The sequence below is a fragment of the Trichechus manatus genome, unplaced genomic scaffold, assembly GCF_000243295.1.
Source record: "Trichechus manatus latirostris isolate Lorelei unplaced genomic scaffold, TriManLat1.0 scaffold00040, whole genome shotgun sequence".
NCBI lineage: Eukaryota > Metazoa > Chordata > Mammalia > Sirenia > Trichechidae > Trichechus > Trichechus manatus.
Window position 1 is genome coordinate 19,397,419 of NW_004443976.1, and position 15,749 is coordinate 19,413,167.

Consider the following 15,749-nt stretch of genomic DNA (forward strand, 5'->3'; position numbering starts at 1 on the left):
GGAAGACAGCAATAGCCTTGAGAAAGAGGGAGGGTCCCAGGGCTGGGGTCAGAGAAGTCAAAGGTCACGGAGTGGGAGAGTATGGGGAGAGAGATGCTGCACTTGAGATTTCAGAGGAGGAGCCATTTGGGGTGATGGCAAGGGGCCAGTGTAGCTGTGGAAATGAATTCCTGAAGGGAAATATCAGGAGTCAGGGAGAAGGAAATTGAGGGAGCCCAGTGTTGAGGAATAATATTATAAACATTTACTGAGTGCTTACAAAATGCCAGCCACAGGACCAAGTTCTTTACACATATTATCTCATTTAACCCTGACTATAACCCTATGAGTGCTGGGTATTGCCATTATTCTCATTTTACAGATGAAAAAACAGAAGCACAGAGAGTGAAATCACCTGCTGGTAAATGGGAAGCCCAGATTTGAACCGAGGTGGGCTGACTACCGTGACAGCCCACATTCCTGCCTCCTTGGGGATCAGGGTGAACCCAGGTGGGAACATTACTGGGTGTGTCCACAGTCGTCCCGTGGTCCCCTCTACTGGAATCCACTCCTATTCCCCCCGGGGGGCAGTTACTCATCTAGGGTTGAAACATGGGGCCCCACCCAAACAGCACCATGGGTGAGAAGGACGGACAGAGAGTGTGGAAAGAGATCAGGTCTCCTCTGCTGGTGTCTCCCCATCCTGAGAATAGGCTTCAGAACTCCTCATGTGAAGTCCTCGCCTCCATTAGTTACCAAATGAAGCATCAAACCCTTGACCCAGGGATGAAGGAGACCCACAGAGCTGATAGCCCCTGTCAGGAGCTAGTTTCTGTCTGCAGAGCATGCTTTAAAATGAAGATGACAGAATCTGGCTAATGTCCCCACTTAACAAATGAGACAACCGAGACCTGCAGAAGAACAGCGTCTATCCCACGGTCACACAGCTGGGCACTGAATTCAGTGCTCTCTCCATGGCTCCAGGCTGCATCTAGCTCTGGGGACAAGGATGGTGTCCCTCCCAGGAAAGCCACAGCTTTCAGACTTTTGCGCAGGGAGGGAGGAATCCCATTTCCTCCCCTCCACCAACTCCCCCTACTCCCAACTAAGGCCATCAGTGAAAGACTAATGGATCAGCAGTGTCCTTCCCACTGCGGCTTTGATGGGGTCTGCTGTAACTAGATCTCTCTGAGGAGCTAGATCACAGGTATCAGGATCCAGATCTACTTGGTGCTGCAGCCTCCCATGAGCCTCCTGGGGTGGCCAAAGCAAGGCTGGCAGTGTCCATATCACTTCTGGGTCAGAAATGGCCATGTTGCTCAATGCCAACAAGGTTTCCTGTCAGTGAGGGGAGCTAGACCCCAAGCAGCGGGCCTTCGTTCAGCACCAGTGATAAAAGGAGCACACGTCTGTGTCCAAATCCCTCAACCTCCTTCCTTAGCTTCAGTTTCTTCATCTATAAAATGGGTGTAATAAAACCATCTGCCTCAGAGGGCTGTAGGGAAGACTAAAGGAGCGAATGTGTGTGAAATCATTTCTCATGGAGCTTTATAAATGGAAGCAGCTGCTGTTATTATTAATACTAGATGAAACTTTGCCGTGTCAGAAGAAAGGGCAGACCCCCAATGGGCAGGCAATTCTGAGTTTAACCACATTTGGGATCATGGAGTCTCACCCCTCATTCCACCACCTGGAGCAGGCAGGCAGCCAGCCCCGCTTGTTGTTTTGGTGGAAGCCTCTGAGCAGCCCCTTGCCTGTGGGTTGTTCCTACAACATGTGGGAGCGCTGCAGAGACCCAGGGCGGCTTTGACACTTGTTTTCTTGGGCTGTTTCAATCATCTGATTATTGGACTGATGTTCTGTAGACTCAGCACATTTTGCCATGCTTTCATTCATTTATGCCTTCATCCACTCACTCAACAAGTGTGCTGGGTCCCAGCCAGCTGACAGTCAGCTGGCACGCAGACAGATGCTGAAAGTATTGAAATACTTGCAAATCAGTTGATAAGCAGCTGCAGACCCCTAAGCATTCCCAGTCCCTCCCACCCACCATTGCAGCTGCCCTGACTCCTCCCCTGAGGACTCTCTCCAGCAACTGAAGGGTTCACCTTGGACCCAGCAGCCTGTACCAGAGTCCGTTCCATTTGACGGGTGCCAGACCATAGCAGTTGTTAACTGTGGGTCAGGCCTAGGGGTGGAATCGAGGACATGGCCCCTGCTGCCTCACTGTAGTGGAGAGTTCAGCCTAAGAATGGCACTAGAGCTAAGAGAGTGGTGTGAAGGGGCATGAAAAAGCACATCCCTTTGCCTTGAGCTGCCAGGAGTCGTTAGCCGGAGTGGAAGGACTGATAGCTGATCAGCCCTCACTTGTGGCATCAGCTCTCCTCAGATCTGCTGGGGCCTGAGCCTCGAGGGTGGAGGCGGCTCTTTCCTGAGAAGTTCTGTCGCCACCGCCCTCCTCTGGCTGGTCCCAGCCTCCGGCAACACGCCCGGCATCCTCTCCTCCTCGCCCTCAACCCACTCTCAGACTCTTCTCAATGTCTCTCCTCACGGATCTATTAACCTGAACTCATTTTCCCCCTCGCCGTTCCCACAGCCATTGCAATCACAACTGATCTATTAATTCACAGCCGTTACAGTCACTGCTACCATTACCCCGGCTTCAATTTGAGCCACTCTGTAGATGGGAGGACGATGCCACAGAGCAGGACAGGAGAATGGTGGTAGTTTACACATACAACCAAACGAAGGCAGATACTTTGAGAGTCGATGCATACTGACAACACCTCTGTGGTATGCAGGTAAGTTACCCTCTTTTTACAGGTGAGGGGACTGAGATTTGGAATTCTTTACTCTCTTTCCCGGATTGTTGAAGAGAGTTGAAGAACTCTCCTATTTGTCTTACCTAGCTGTAGCTACTCTGCCATCACCCTCCTCCCTGTCACAGCCAAGCTTCTAGAGGCTGTCTCCACTTGCTGTCTCCACTTCCTTATCGACCCTCATACCACTTCCTTCTGGTTTCTACCCGCCATTACTCCTCTGAAACTCTCTTACCAAGGTCACCAGTCTCCTCTCCTTGGTGATATTTCAGTCTTTTTCTTGCTTGACCTCCATGAGTGGTATGGTACCATTGGCCACACCCTCCTTCTTGACGCTATCCATCTTGGACTTCTGGGATGCCTACCCTCCTGCCACTCCTTTGCTGTCTCCCTTGCAGGCTGCTTTGCCTCAGCCCTCCCCCTTTATTACTTGGTGTTCCCTAAAGTCCTATTGTGGACCCATTCTCCTCCCAGCTTGTGTGCTCCCTGATGGCCTCATCCACACCCATAGCTTCAGCTGCCATCCACATGCTTGTGGTTCCTGAGCTCCAGAACCATTTACCCAACTGCTGAGGGACCTCTGCACATTCATGGCTCCCAGGCACCTCAGACTGAACAAGTCCAACACTGAACAGTCTCTCTTCCTCCTATTCTTAACCTGCTTCTTGCTGGCGTCCCCCATTTGAGGAAGGGCACCTGCATTGATCCATCGCCCAAGCCAGAAACCAGGAATCATCCCAATCACACCCTCTCCCATACCCTATTTGATTTGTCACCAAGATCTGTCGATTCTCTCTTCATAACCTCTCAAATCTGAACATTTTAGTCAATACCCTTAGTTCAAGCTTTATAATCTGTCTGCCCTCAACCCCTGGCCTCTTTTACCCACACTCTATACTGTAATCAGAGAGATCATTTCTAAAATGCAAATCTGGTTATGCTCCCACTTAATATCCTTTACTAGCTCCCAGCTGCCTACAGGACAAAATCCAAACTCAGCTGGGTGACTGTTGGGGCCCTTCTTAATCTGGCATTTCTCCACCTTTCCAGTTGCTCTCTCACCATGCCCGTGTAGTGCCCTATGCTCCAGTTCCATCTCCTCATCTGTAAAACGGGCTAATAACAAGCCCAGCCTCATAGGAGTTATTATGAGGGTGAAATGCTCTAACGGATGACAGGCACTTAGCAGAGTTCCTGACACAAGGTAAATGTTCAAAGAATGTTAGGGATGATTATTATTCCAGTGGAGGTAGCAGAATCTTGGCAGGCTTCACAGAGGGGGTGGAATTGGAGCCACTTTTTGAGGCATGGAGAGGATTTGGACATGTGGTGTTGTAGGGGAGCAGGAATGTAGGCAGCAGAATTAGCACAAGCAAAGGCATGAAGATGGGAGCCCTCAGCTGGCTGGAGCACAGAGGCTGTGGAAGAGAATTGTTGTTAGATGCTGTCAAATCAGTTCCGACTCACAGCGACCCTACATACAACAGAAAGAAAACACTGCCCGGTCCTGTGCCATCCTCACAGTCATTACTATGTTGGAGCCCATTGTTGCAGCCACTGTGTCAATCCATCTCATTGAGCATCTTCCTCTTTTTTGCTGACCCTCTACTTTACCATACATGATGCCATTCTCCAGAGACTGGTCCCTCCTGGTAGCATGTCCAAAGAAAGTGAGACGAAGTCTCGCCATCCTTGCCTCTAAGGAGCATTCTGGCTGTACTTCCTCCAAGACAGATTAGTTCATTCTTCTGGCAGTCCGTGGTGTATTCAATACTCTTCGCCAACACCATAACTTAAAAGCATTAGTTCTTCTTCAGTCTTCATTACTCATTGCCTAGCTTACACATGCATATGAGGTGATTGAAAATACCATGGTTTGGGTCAGGTACACCTTAGTCATCGAAGTGACATCTTTGCTTTTTAGCACTTTAAAGAGATCTTTTGCAGCAGATTTTCTTAATGCAATACATCATTTGATTTCTTGACTGCTGCTTCCATGGGCATTGGTTGTAGATCCAAGTGAAATGAAATTTTTGACAACTTCAATATTTTTTCCGTTTATCATGATGTTACTTACTGGTCCAGTTGTGAGGATTTTTATTATCTTTATGTTGAGTTGTAATCCATACTGAAGGATGTAGTCTTCATCAGTAAGTGCTTCAAGTCCTCTTCACTTTCAGCAAGCAAAGTTGTGTCATCTGCATATCGCAGGTTGTTAATGAGTCTTCCTCCAATCCTGATGCTCCATTCTTCTTCATATAGTCCAGTATCTCAGATTATTTGCTCAACATACCGATTGAATAAGTATGGTGAAAGGATAGACCCCTAACACTCACCTTTTCTGATTTTAAACCACGAAGTATCACCTTGTTCTGTTCGAACGACTGCCTCTTGGTCTATGTATAGGTTCCATATGAGCACAATTAAGTGTTCTGGAATTCCCATTCTTTGCAGTGTTATCCATAATTTGTTATGATCCACACAGTCAAATGCCTTTGCATAATCAGTAAAACACAGGTAAATATCTTTCTGGTATTCTCTGCTTTCAGCCAAGAGCCACCTGAAATTAGCAATGATATCCCTGGTTCCACATCCTCTTCTGAATCCAGCTCGAGTCTCTGGCAGTTCCTTGTCGATGTACTGCTGCAACTGAATGTTATCTTCAGCAAAATTTTAGTTGCATGTGATATTAATGATATTTTTTGATAATTTCCACATTCTGTTGGATCACCTTTCTTTGGAATGTGCACAATTATGTATCTCCTTCACTTGGTTGGCCAGGTAGCTGTCTTCCAGATTTGTTGGCATAGGCGAGTGAGCACTTCCAGCGCTGCATTCGTTTGTTGAAACATCTCAATTGGTATTCCGTTAATTCCTGGAGCCTTGTTTTTCACCAGTGCCTTCAGTGCAGTTTGGACTTCTTCCTTCAGCATCATCAGTACTTGATCATATTCTGCCTCCCAAAATGGTTGAACGTTGACCAGTTCTTTTTGGTACAGTGACTCTGTGTATTCCTCCATCTTCTTTTGACACTTCCTGTATTGTTCAATATTTTGTCCACAGAATCCTTCCATTGCAACTCAAGGCTTGAATTTTTTCTTTAGTTCTTTCAGCTTGAGAAATGCTGAGCATGTTCTTCCTTTTTGGTTTTCTAACTCCAGGTCTTTGCACATTTCATTATAATACTTTACTTTGTCTTCTTGATCTGCCCTTTGAAATCTTCTGTTCACCTCCTTTATGTGATCATTTCTTCCTTTCACTTGAGCTATTCTATGTTCAAGGGCAAGTTTCAGAGTCTCTTCTGACATCCATTTTGGTCTTTTCTTTCTTTCCTGTCTTTTTAATGACCTCTTGCTTTCTTCATGTATGATGTCCTTGATTTCATTCCACAGCTCTTCTGGTCTTTGGTCATTAGTGTTCAGTGTGTCAAATCTATTCTTGAGATGGTCTCTAAATTCAGATGGGATATACTCAAAGTTATACTTTGGCTCTCGTGGACTTGTTTTAATTTTCTTCAGCATATGAGCTGAAACTTGCATATGAGCAATTGATGGTCTGTTCCACAGTCGGCCCTTGTTCTGACTGACGATATTGAGCTTTTCCATAGTCTCTTCCCACAGATGTAGTCAATTTGATTCCTGTGTATTCTATCCTGCAAAGTCCACGTGTATAGTCACTGTTCATGTTGTTGAAAGAAGGTATTTGCAGTGAATAAGTTCTTGGTCTTGCAAAATCCTATCATGCAATCTCTGGTGTTATTTCTATCACCAAAGCCATATTTTTCAACTACTGATCCTTCTTTTTTGTTCCAACTTTTCCATTTCAATCACCAGTGATTACCAGTGCATCTTGATTGCATGTTTGATCAATTTCAGACTGCAGAAGGTGGTAAAAATCTTCAATTTCTTCATCTTTGTCATTAGTGGTTGTTGCATAAATTTGAATAATAGTCGTATTAACTGGTCTTCCTTGTAGGCGTATGGATATTATCCTATCACTGACAGCATTGTACTACAGAATAGATCTTGAAATGTTCTTTTTGACAAAGAAAGTGAAGCCATTCCTCGTCAATTCGTCACTCCTGGCATAGTAGACCATATGACTGTCTGATTCAAAATGGCCAATGGCAGTCCATTTCAGCTCACTAATGCCTAGGATATTGATCTATATGGGTTTGATTTTATCTTTTATGACTTCCAATTTCCCTAGATTCATACTTTGTACATTCCACATTCTGATTAATAATAGATGTTTGCAGCTGTTTCTTCTCATTTTGAGTCATGCCACATCAGCAAATGTAGGTCCCGAAAGCTTTATCATCCACATCATTAAGGTTGACTCTACTTTGAGGAGGCAGTTCTTTTGTAGTCATATTTTGAGTGCCTTCCAATCTGAGGTGCTCGTCTTCAGGCACTATACCAGACAATGTTTAGCTGCTATTATAAGGTTTTTACTAGCCAATTTTTCTTTTTAGAAGTAGATCGCCAGGTCCTTATTCCTAGTCTCTTAGTCTGGAAGCTCCATTGAAACCTGTCCATCATGGGTGACTCTGCTGGTATTTGAAATATCAGTGGCATAGCTTCCAGCATCACAGCACATGCAAGCCACCACAGAATGATAAACTGACAGACGAGTGATGGGTGGAAGAGAATAGAGCAGAGGATAAAATCAGGAAATACAACGCTAACCTGAGTTTAGACTTTATTCTGTGGGCAATGGGGAGCCATGGAAGATGCTGAGCTGGAATGATTGCCTCATCCACCACCATCTAGCTTCCTACTTGCCTCTTTATCGCCCTCTGATCCCTCACTATAGCCAGAAGGTTCTTTTGTAAACCTCTGTCCAATCATATCATTTTTCTATCTCCAGCTTTATATCCTTCATTGGTTCTCACTGCTTCTGGGATTAAGACCAACCTCCTTCCAATGTTAGCAGAGCCCTGCCTGGCCTGGCCCTGCCCACTTTTGTAGCCTCATCTTCCTTGCTCTCTCAGCTTCAGCCTCACTGGCCTTCATCCAGTTCCTCCTACTTTACTCGGTCAACTATTTATTGAGCATCTACATATTTGCCACGAAGTGTCCACCACCATATGCTGTTGACTTTGCCTGGAATACTTTTCCTCCTTTAAAGAAAATCAATTTAATTCTTACCCATTCTTAACATCTCAACTTAAGTGTCCTTCCAGAAGCCTTCCCTGACTCTCTCCTTTTTTAAACTCTCATAGTACCATGTACCTTTCCTTTGTAATACTATCCGCAACCGTGGGTACTTTTACCTTTATTTGTGGGATCACAGCCAAACCGTAGGAGCCCAGGTGGTGCTGTGGTTCAGCGCTAACCAAAAGGTTGGCCGTTCGAACCCACCAGCAGCTCCATGGGAGAAAAATGTGGCAACCTGCTTCTGTAAAGACTTACAGCCTTGAAGGCAAGATCATAGAAGTTCCATAGACACATCCAAACTCCCTAAGGGACCGAACTGCTAGGCTGAAGGCTGTGGGGACCATGGTCTCAGGGAACATCTAGCTCAATTGGCATAACATAGTTTATTAAAAAGAAAGTTCTACATTCTACCTTGGTGAGTAGCGTCTGGGATCTTAAAAGCTTGTGAGCAACCATCCAAGACACTCCACTGGTCTCACCCCTTCAGGAGCAAGGAAGAATGAAGAAAACAGAATACAAGGGAAAGATTAGTCCAGAGGACTAATGGACCACAACAACCATGGCCTCCACCAGACTGAGTCCAGTACAACTTAATGGTTCCCGGCTACCACCACTGACTGCTCTGACAAGGATCACAGCAGAGGGTCCTGGACAGAGCTGGAGAAAAATGTAGAACAAAATCCTAACTCACAAAAAAAAGATCAGACTTACTGGCCTGACAGAGACTGAAGAAACCCCGAGAATATGGCCCCAGACACCCTTTTAGCTCAGTAATGAAGTTACTCCTGAGGTTTACCCTTCAGCCAAAGATTAGACAGGCCTATAAAACAAAATGAGACTAATGGGCCACAATAGCCCAGGGACAAAGACTAGAAAGCAGGAGGGAACAGGAAAGCTGGTAATAGGGAACCCAAGGTCGAGAAGAGAGAGAGTTGACAAGTTGTGGTGTTGTTAACCAATGTCATAAAACAATACGTGTACTAACTGTTTAATGGGAAACTATTAGTTCTGTAAATCTTCATCTAAAGTGCAATTTAAAAAAAAGATTTACAGCCTTGGAAACCCTACAGGGCAGTTCTAGTCTGCTCTATAGGGTGGCTATGAGTTGTAATCGACTTGACAGCAGTGGGATTGGTTTTTGTGACAGCCAGCCTGTAAGCTCTGTGAGGATAGGCACTGGGACTCTCTTGCAGACTGCTGCAGCCCAGGATCCTAGCACAGTGCCTGGTATAAATATCTAGTGTGAAATGGTGTGTGGGGAATAGAATGAAGAAGAACAGAGCTTGGAGCCTGGGAGATCTTCAGGAGGCTGTTGGTGTAGCTCAGGTACGAAGTGATGCCTATGACTAGGGCAGGTGCAAGGGAGCTAGAGAGGAGGGTAAAAAATGGAATTTACTAGAAGACGAAGCTAATTAGTGGGGTGGGATGGGGAGGAGTTGTACTGAGAGGGAAGACTCAGGCTGCTGCCAATAACTGGGGCTTAGGCAAGTGGGAGGAGAACCACAAGGCTAGGAACAGATCTAGAAAGAAGGAAGGTATGGTTTGGGATGGAGTACCTGGGTGGCGTAAACAGTTAAGGTGCTCAGCTGCTAAGCAAAAGTTTGGAGGCTCTAGGCCACCCAGAGGTGCTCAGAAGAAAGGCCTGGTGATCTACTTCTGAAAAATCAGCCATTGAAAACTCTATGGAGCACAGTTCTACTCTGACACACACGGTGTCGTCATGGTGAGTCAGAGCCTACTCAAAGGCAACTGGTTTTATGGTTGGGACCAAAGTGAATATGATGTCATGCTGTGACAGGCAGGTGGCGCTGTCCTGGAAGTAGCTGGGAACAGGGAACCTCTGGGATGGGAGTTGGCGCGGGTTAGAATTCTGAGCAATGAAGAGGACAGAACCTGGAGGAAGGGACACCAGCGTAAAGGAAAGAGAGAGAGGAAGGGTAACTTCTCTGAACCTTAGTTTATTCATCAGGAAAGGGGGGCAGCATTGCCAGCCTCATAGGATGATTCTAAGGCTAAATGACATAATTTAGGTAAAGTCCTTAGCAAGTGCCTGGCACAAAATAAGGGCTCAGTAAATCATCATCATCATCAAGGTACTTGACTACATTTCCATGCTGAACTCAGGAGCTCAAATAACCAGAAAATTAAATAACGAATGACTGGCCTGAGGCCTTGAAAGCAGTCACACCTGTGCCTATTCCTAGGGAGGCCAGGACAAGTCCAAGGAGTCCAAGAAGAAAGCAGGAATTCTAGCAATAGAGCATTCTGGGGCAGTCATGGGGGCCAGCCCCTGCCCAGCAGGCTGACACCTGAGCCATCTTAGGCAGGAGACCCGGGGCCCTCCTTGAAGATGCTTAACCATGGGCCTAGCTTGGGGCATACCTCCTACCGACTCCCCCAAGAAGGACCCTCTGAGGATCTTCTCTGTCGCTAAACTCTCCATTCCCACCCTCACCCACCTGATATCCCCCGATCAAAGAGGGCCAAGAAAAAAAGTGCTTCCTGAGAAATGGGGTGTGGAGGGAAAGCCAGCCCCCAGCCTTCCCAGCTCACCCTCAAGAGCTCCACACCTGTCTTGTGTGATCTGGGGAATGGGCTTGGCTAAAAAGGATGTGGTTCTTGGGTGGAAAATGGGGGAAGGGAGGACCAGTGTCTTTTTTTCTCATGGCAACATGGGGCTGACCGAGGAACAGGAGGCAGGTGCATTAGGCTGTAGAAAAAGCCACAGGGGCTGCCTGGGGACCCAGGTGCGTCTGCAGAATTGAGTGGGTGGGCTGGGATCTCAAGGGGCCTGGCCTATCAGTGTGGCCTGGATATAATTCATGCTCTCAAGTTCTCAGCCTTTCCAGTATCTTCTACCAGCACCCTGCCTGGCCCTGTCACCATCCTGAGAGGAAGGGTCCTGCATTGCTTGGATCAGCCTCCAGCTGTCCTCAGCCAGAGAGGGGCAGGCTTACTTAGGGGGTCCCCACAAGAGGTCTGAGCCATTTTGTAGTCTAGACCATTTCTCTGAGAAGAACCCTCTTTCTCTCCCTAAGAGGGGCTGCTGGAGTGTGGGCTGCAGTGGTTACGGGCTATGTTCTGGAGACCCAGACCGGGAGCTACCTGCAGGGCTGCTGGGCCTGCTGGGCCTGACAGACAGGCTTCCTGAGGTCTCTACCTCTCTCTGTCTGCAGTCGCGAGGGAGCGTGCAACAGGGGGACCTGGACGGAGCCCGGAGGCTGGGCCACCTGGCCAGGCTGCTCAGCATCACCTTCATTATCTTGGGGATCGTCATCATCATTGTGGCTGTGACAGTCAACTTCACAGGTGAGACCCACACGTGCACAGGTGAGGCACAGGAGCTGAGGGGCCAGCTTTCATGGTGAGGACTACTGGAGGGTGTAGCCTGGCCCCCTGGGGCAGGGGCTGTGCAGGGGAGGGTAAGAGCACGTAGGGGCCACAGCCTTATCCTCTCATTCCAGTAAAGTGACCAAGTCCCCAGCAGTGACCAGCTGAGTGGGGACTGGTTTTCTGACTTGTCTCATGTCTGGAGAGTAGACCATAGAAAAGGATATGGAAAGAGCATAGACAGTCCAGGAGGCAGAGGACAGGAGCTCAAGTCTCAGCTGTGACAGCCCTGTGACTTGGCCAGTGCCCTGTGTGGCTGACCTCAGTGTTTTCATGTATCAAATGGTCTGAAGAGGCCTCCAGCACAAAGGCTTTTGTGAGCATCACCTGAGATAGGAGATGTGGCTCTGCTTTGTAAACTGTGGGCTTGACACACTAGGAGCCCTGCTGAGATGCCCAGGGCATGCAGGAAGTAGACAATGCATGTAGTGGAAGGCAGGAAGTAACACTCTGTGAGCACCCAAAGGTGGCCCGGTGGAGTTATCCAAGCAGGGGAACCATTTTCAATGTGGACTGTCAGCTACTCACAAAGTCCATGCAGTTATACAGGTTTGGGCTCTAGAAGTCAAAGCTGTCCACTTCCCACCTCGTCACACTCACACTGGGAGGCTCCTAAGCATCTCTGCCACTTTTGATAATCAACCCAAGCTTTTTCTCTAAAGACCTTGCTATTCAAAATGCGGTCCTTGTACGAGCATCCTGGAACCACCGGGGAACTTGTCAGAAATGCAGAATCTCAAGCCCCGCCCTAGACCTATTGAATCAGAATCTGCTTTTTAATAAGATCCCCAGATCATTCATTAAAGTTCAAGAGGCACTGATCTAGAGGGTGGAGTGCTCAATTTGGCGAAGAAGACCTTGGACTCAGCCATGGGGCCATAGGTAACCTTGCCCACTTACCAGAGAGAAGAATTCTAAAATCCAGGTCCTCCACTCGAGCTATGTGAATTGGAGCAAGTTCGATATCTCTCTGAGCTTTAGTTTCCTACATGAGAGGCAGCAGCCCAATAGCGCAGAGCGTTACCCTCTGTATCACTCTACGATGCCTTGGTCTCCTTCATTTTGCTGAGGCTTGTCATTTTAGCCAGGACTCTTTTGATGGCAAGTGACAACTACTGAGCTCGAACCGGCAAACGGAATTTGTTTGCTCTCCCTAAAAAAAATCGAGCATAGATTGCCCTATCTTCAGGCATGACTGTATCAAGGTGCTCAAACTATGTTGGCATGAATCCTTCTCATGCTCTTAGTCCTGCCTTCCCCTGTGTTGGCTTTATTCCTGGGTAGGCTCTCCCCTTATGATGGCAAGATGCTCCACAGATTTCTATCAGCCTAGTAACAAAGCAGAAAAAAAAAAAAAAAAAAAAGTACCTGTTTCCCAACACTTATACCAAAGTCCCAGGGTTGATTCTGATTGGCCCAGTTAGGGTCACATACCCTCCTCTGAACCAATCACCAACTCTGAAGTCGTCTCATTGGCAGGGGTTCAGTTCCACCAAGAGCCCCCAAACCAAAGAGGTCCTCAACCCTGTACTTTATTCCTATTACCGTTTCCTTTTGGGGGGAGGGGGAAAAACCCCAAATCCTCATAAAGAGATTCAAAGATATTAGACCCAATGTTCTGAGCTCTTTGCTGTTCTTTTCCTTACAGTTCAGCATAAATAAGATTAACCCGGGAGCTGTCTAGCAGAGGCAAGCCCTGGCCAGCTGGAGAGCTCTGGACCCACAAACCCCGCATACCACAGAGGACAGGCTGGAGTTCCCCAAGCCCTGGATGGTGACTGCCAAGTGCCTGCCTGTCCCCAAGCACCAAAAGCACAAACTCGGAGGGAAACCCCCAAGTCACCTCATTATCAGCTCAGATCTTCCTGGGAAAGGAAGGAAGGAAAGAAAAAGGAAGGAAGGAAGGAAAGAAATGAAATTTGCTGAATCAATGAATGACGTGGGACATCTCATAAACACTTTCCAGCATTTTGACCCCAATGTCTAGCTTGTTTCTCGCACCCATGCTTTCTTGGGGTCTACTAAGCAGCATAAAACTGCCAGAATGAGAAGAAACCAGCCCCACTAAGAAGACCAACTGTGGTGGGGAAAGAAGCAGGAGACTCCTTGCCTGGCTGTGGACCAGGAGCACAGACGTGGGACTTTATCTTTTGTATTTTTCTTGAGGGGCCAAAAAAGACTGCTTGCATGCCTTGTGCCACACGCCCGCTGCAATCCCAGCCAGTACCTTGAACTCAGAGGCCAGGCGGCCGCTTGGTGCTTGGCCTGGGACGCCGCAGGCACACGGAATGTGCTACCGCCCTAGAGAGAGTCCCCATCTCAAAGTGGAGACGTCAAGAGGCTCATTGGCAGGTCCCCAAACATTTCAGCCTCGGAGCATCTCTGCTGAGGATTCTGGTCCCAGCCATGTCTGCCGAGACAGCCCAGCCTGCCTCTTGCTCCCTACCTGTGCTGAAACCTAGGGAGCCATCCAAGAACTCCTCTACCTGACCCCACCAAAGTAGCCAGTGGGGAAGGGCCAGGACCTAAGCTCTCCTTCTCCCCTGGCCTGGGGTGCAAGCTCAGGTCCCCAAGCAGAATGGCTCAGGTGTGGCATGGACTCCCAGCTCCCAGCCCAGCCCTGTCTGATGCTCTTGTGGCCCTGATGCCCTGTGCCCTTGGCCCCTGGCTATCCGCGAACAACAAACGCCTTCCTGGGAGAAGGCTTTGCGACCATCCGAGTGGGCTTCCCTTTGCAGGTTTTTTGGGGTATCTGTGCTGCCTGCAGGGGGATGGACTGGAGACTTTTTATGAAAGCTTATTGTTTCTCGGGCCAGAGACAGAGGGAAAGGCTCGGCTGAAGCGTCAAGTGTGCAAGAGAGTGGGGGGCTCTGGATCTGGGGGTATAACCACATGCCCCCGGGGCCGGGGTCTGGACACCGTGGCCACTCTGCTTCAGGCTGTGGAGACAGGCAGGACCAATGGGACGCCAGCAAGGAGCTGTGCAGGGCCCCCGGGCCTCCTCCCTGTTGCCCGGTGATTCTCTCTAGACTTCCACCCGGCACAGGCTCCTGCCTTCCCCACTAACTTTGCTCCCAGACCCTTGTCAAGGGACACTGCACATTTTCCTGCCCTGGGAGGTTACTGCCCCTCAGGGGGTGGGCAGCCCCAGGCTACACCCAGACTGGCGCAAGTTGGCTGCTCAGGACCCTCAGGCCTCCTCAGAGGCTTATGGGAAGGAGCTATTAGCACAGAGGCAGGGTCTGCCCCATGGCTTGCTGGAAGGGCAGGGGAGCAGGGCCTCAGGGGCACTGGGTGGCTCCCATTACAGCTGGTGTTCCTCCACCTGGGAATGAGCTCTAACGTCTCCCAACTCTAAAGCAGGGGCTGTCTGGGTTTGTGTTATGGGACCTTTGAAGCCAAAATAGAGATTCCCCTGTTTGGGGTGGGGGCGGGGATGAGCCCCATGTTGCACCACGTGTGAGCTCAGGTCAGGCCAGGAGACATGACGTCTATGGAACAGCTCTGGAAGGGGGCCATGAGCCTGCGTTCTCCGACAGGCCCAGGAGTCCCCAGCTCCAGCCCCTGGGCTGGCAGGATGCTCAGCAACCCAGGGAGAAGACAGAAACGAATGGGCTCGCTGCTGGACGGGGCAGGCATCATCACATGAGGAAATGGTGACAGGTGGGACTCTGCGGCTTCTGGTGCCTTAGGCCCGTGCCCCCCACTACAACAGAAAATGCCGTCTCTCCTCCACTCCCTTGCATACACACACTTATTCACACTCAAAACCCAGAGCAGACCAAGGCCCTGCTTAGAAGCAGGTGAAGAGAGAGACGCCGTCAGCAGACAGTCTGAGGGAGGCACAGCTGGAAAGTTCTCCCTTTCAGGCAAAGCAGCTTGAGTGTTTCCTGGTGGTACCAGGGAGCAGCTCAGAGGCCTCAGAGGTGGACGGAAGGAGCAGAGGCTGTGAGAGGCCGACCCCTGGCAGAGAGGGGCCCAGGGCAGGAGGAGAAAGCTGCCCAGAGAAGACTGCGGGGGGAGTCCCTAGGCCCCAGAGCAGCTCCCCGTCCCCACAGGCAGCCTGGCAACCCCGGCCTCGCTGACGCTGGAGGGAAAAGCAGCCCTGCTCTCTCAGCCCCACCGAGGGTCCAGCTGCTGGCTGCATGAACACAGCGGCCCCCTGGCTCAGTGTGCTGCCCCCGCCTCTCCCCTGTCCCATAGGGAGCAGCAAGAACCACCCCCTCACCACCACCACTGCCACTCACGCCAGTTGGCTCTGTATTTCTTGGCATGGAAAGAAATAAAGCTGAACATACATGCTCACCACGGGTCTGTGTGTTTGTGCTGCTGGGGCCAAAGGGGTTCCAATCGACTAAGTGTGGGTGGCGAAGAGGGGGCACAGTCACTCAGTCTGTTGAGC

The 15,749-nt window shown here is 49.2% G+C and overlaps 1 protein-coding gene across 1 annotated transcript in view; it reads left to right on the forward strand.

Annotated features, from left to right (window-relative positions):
- Positions 1–14,996, forward strand: part of TRARG1 (trafficking regulator of GLUT4 (SLC2A4) 1) — a 19,857-nt gene extending 4,861 nt beyond the window's left edge. Inside the window, exons 2-3 of the mRNA XM_023731004.1 lie at positions 11,134–11,287; positions 14,887–14,996. Coding sequence (XP_023586772.1) covers positions 11,134–11,287; positions 14,887–14,996 — 264 coding nt within the window. The remainder of the gene's footprint in view (positions 1–11,133; positions 11,288–14,886) is intronic.
- Positions 14,997–15,749: the final 753 nt, after the last annotated feature.